The sequence below is a fragment of the Calidris pugnax genome, unplaced genomic scaffold, assembly GCF_001431845.1.
Source record: "Calidris pugnax isolate Ruff unplaced genomic scaffold, ASM143184v1 scaffold607, whole genome shotgun sequence".
In the NCBI taxonomy this organism is placed as follows: Eukaryota; Metazoa; Chordata; class Aves; order Charadriiformes; family Scolopacidae; genus Calidris; species Calidris pugnax.
In genome coordinates this window covers 155,087-157,849 of record NW_015091428.1, presented here as the reverse complement: position 1 = coordinate 157,849, position 2,763 = coordinate 155,087, and the positions used below count along the sequence as shown (strand labels likewise).

General features: G+C 68.0%; 2 protein-coding genes across 2 annotated transcripts in view; both read right to left on the bottom strand.

The window, feature by feature from the left end:
* ARFIP2 (ADP ribosylation factor interacting protein 2) overlaps positions 1-196 on the bottom strand; it is a gene marked incomplete at its 3' end in the record, with an annotated part of 8,245 nt that extends 8,049 nt beyond the window's left edge. Inside the window, exon 1 of the mRNA XM_014961537.1 lies at positions 176-196. Within this exon, the coding sequence (XP_014817023.1) occupies positions 176-196 (21 nt within the window). The remainder of the gene's footprint in view (positions 1-175) is intronic.
* A 1,162-nt stretch (positions 197-1,358) lies between these two features.
* Positions 1,359-2,763, bottom strand: part of LOC106899647 (F-box/WD repeat-containing protein 7-like) — a gene marked incomplete at its 5' end in the record, with an annotated part of 21,127 nt that continues 19,722 nt past the window's right edge. The window contains 2 exons of the mRNA XM_014961535.1: positions 1,359-1,865; positions 2,505-2,715. Of these exons, the coding sequence (XP_014817021.1) occupies positions 1,597-1,865; positions 2,505-2,715 (480 nt within the window). The remainder of the gene's footprint in view (positions 1,866-2,504; positions 2,716-2,763) is intronic.

Here is a 2,763-nt window from a genome sequence, read left to right as displayed (position 1 = left end):
CCCCCCCCCCCCCCCATCCAGCAGCAGTTTGGGTGTTGGGGAGCAAACCCCGTGTCACCCCCAAATAAAGAGGGGCTGTTGCCCCCAAATACAGATTCAGAGCTGCATCGACCCCCCCAGGCGTGTGCTTCCCCCGTCTGCCCCCACCATGGACGGGACACCCCCAGAGCCCGACTGTGGCCACCATCATCCCCATCGTCCCCGTTGTCCCGGCCGGGGGGGGTCTGTGCCTTCCCCGGGTGGGGCTTTAACTCCGTGTGTCCGACTTCACCCTGTGTCCACAGACAGACACACACCCCGCCCTGGCTCAGCCGGGACCCCCCCAGCCCCGATCCCAGACCCCCACAGCCCAGACCCCCACAGCCCAGCTCCTGGTCCCCATATCCCCAGCTCCAGGACCCCCCAGCCCCGATCCCAGCCCCCCCAACTCCTCCTGCCCCAGAGCCGCCGTATCCCTCCCGGGGGCTGCCTGACCCCGGCACCGACCCACACGGGACACGCGTGTTTGGGGCTGGGGGGGCCGGGAACACGGGTGCTCCCCTGGCACCGACGGCACCAGGACAGTCCCCTCCACGGGCCGGGGGGGGGACAGGGACACAGCCCCAGGTCTGCCCGGGGACGAGGGGATCCAGAGACCCCAAGGGGCATCCAGCAGCTCCCACCCAGCGGGGCCCCCCTCCTGCAGAGGAGCTGCTGGTGGCCCAGCACCGTGCTCTCCTGGCCCCCCCACTGCCACCGGCCCCTGGCCAGCGGCAACCGGCCCCGAGGCTCCCAGCAGGAGCTGGGGACACAGGGACGGGGGCAGAAGCCGTCTCCCCCCCAAACAGTCCCTGACCCTGACCCTGACCCCAGCTCCCGCTGGAGGAGCCGGGAGGTCCCTGGTGCCAGGAAGGTCCTTGGCTGCCGCCCGGGTGCCCTGAAGGGTCGGGGTCCCCTCACCCCACGAGCACAGACCCCCCAGGGCCAGCGGTGCCCGGGCAGGGGCTGGGAGGGCTGCACCCTGCCCGGAGCCACGGCCGCTCCCGGGAGCTGGGGGGGCAGCGGTGCCCCCCTCCCCACCATGGACAAACCTCGGCCACGGCACAAACCTCGGGCACAGCAGAGCTGGGGGTCCGTCCCCTCCCCTGCCCCCCCCTCCAGCCGCTGCCCGGCCAGTGGCCACTGGCCACTCTGTGCCCACTCTGTGCCCACTCTGTGCCCATTCTGTGCCCCCTCTGCCTCCTCCCACTGGATCCGAGGGGTGTGGGAGGGAACCCCCCGTGTCTGCTCAGGGGCTGCCCCTTCCCGGGGGGGCTCCCTGGGCCGGGGAAGGAGAGAAGCTCCGGGAAGGGGGGTCTCAGGGGAAAGAAGGCCCCGGGTACAGAAATAGATCGATATATTAGTGTGTACAAAACATGCTGCTTCCTCTGTACAGTGCCCCCGCCGGGCCTGGCTCCCGCGGGGGGGTCACGCGTCTATAAATAAGGCCCATTGAGCTGCAAACGGTATTTACAGCCCGCGGGGGGGTAGCGCCTGCTCCGGGGCCAGCCCCACCGAGCCCAGCGGCTACCCCAGAGCCCGCGGGGTCCCCCCACCCCAGCCGGGACCCCGCCGGCTTCACTTGAGGTCCACGTCGAAGTCCAGCACCAGCAGCTTGGTCTCCTCGGTGCCGTTGCGGCTGCCCACGGCGCACACCAGCTTGGTGTTGGAGGCGCGGATGCGCCACACCACCCCCCCGCTGCCCCCGCTCTCCAGGGCCACCAGGTTCCGCACAAACTCCCCCGTCTTGAGGTCCCAGAGCTTCACGGTGCCGTCGTCCGAGCTGGTCACCACGAACTTGGAGCTGAACTGCAGGCAGGTGACAGCGCTCTGGTGCTTGCTGGGCCCTGGGGGCAGAGGGGAAGTTAGGGCTTCTCCTCTTCCTCCTCCTCCTTGTGTTCCTCCTCCTTCTCCCCTTCTTCTTCCTCCTCCTCCTCCTCCTCTTTGTGTTGTTGTTCCTCCTCCTTCTCCTACTCCTCCTTCTCTTACTCCTCCTTCTCTTCGTGTTGCTCCTCTGTCTCCTCCTCCTCCTCCTCTTCCTGCTCATCCTTCTCCTCCTCTTTTTCCTCCTCCTCCTCCACCCCTCAAACCTCCAACCCCAGCACCCACTGCTGGGCAACATCTGCCCCGTCCCTGCCACATCTGGCACTGGGAGCAACACAGAGCCATGGAAGGGTTTGGGTGGGAAGGGACCTTACAGCCCCCCCAGTGCCACCCCCTGCCCTGGGCAGGGACACCTCCCACCAGCCCAGGTTGCTCCAAGCCCCCTCCAACCTGCCCTTGAACCCCTCCAGGGATGGGGCAGCCACAGCTTCTCCACACAACCTGGGCCAGGCTCTCACCACCCTCCCACCAAACAAGTTCTTCCCCACAGCTCAGCTCCATCTCCCCTCTTTCAGGGTCAAACCCTTCCCCCTCCTCCTGGGGCTCCCCTCCCTGACCAAGGGTCCCCCCCAGCGAGGGGCTCTGTGCCCCCCAGCACTCACCCTGCAGCGTTTGCAGGCACTGGCCCGTCTTGATGTCCCAGATCTTGACGGTGGAGTCGGCGTTGCCCGACACCAGGATGTTGTCCCGCAGCTCCATGCCGCTCGTCAGCGACTGGTGGCCCATCAGGGTGTGGAGGCAGTTCCCGCTCTCCACGTCCCACACGCGGATGGAGGTGTCCAAGGACCCGCTGACGATGTGCGTCCCGTCGAACTGCACGGGGAGACACCCGTCAGCACCACCCCGGGGGGGTCTGGGCGG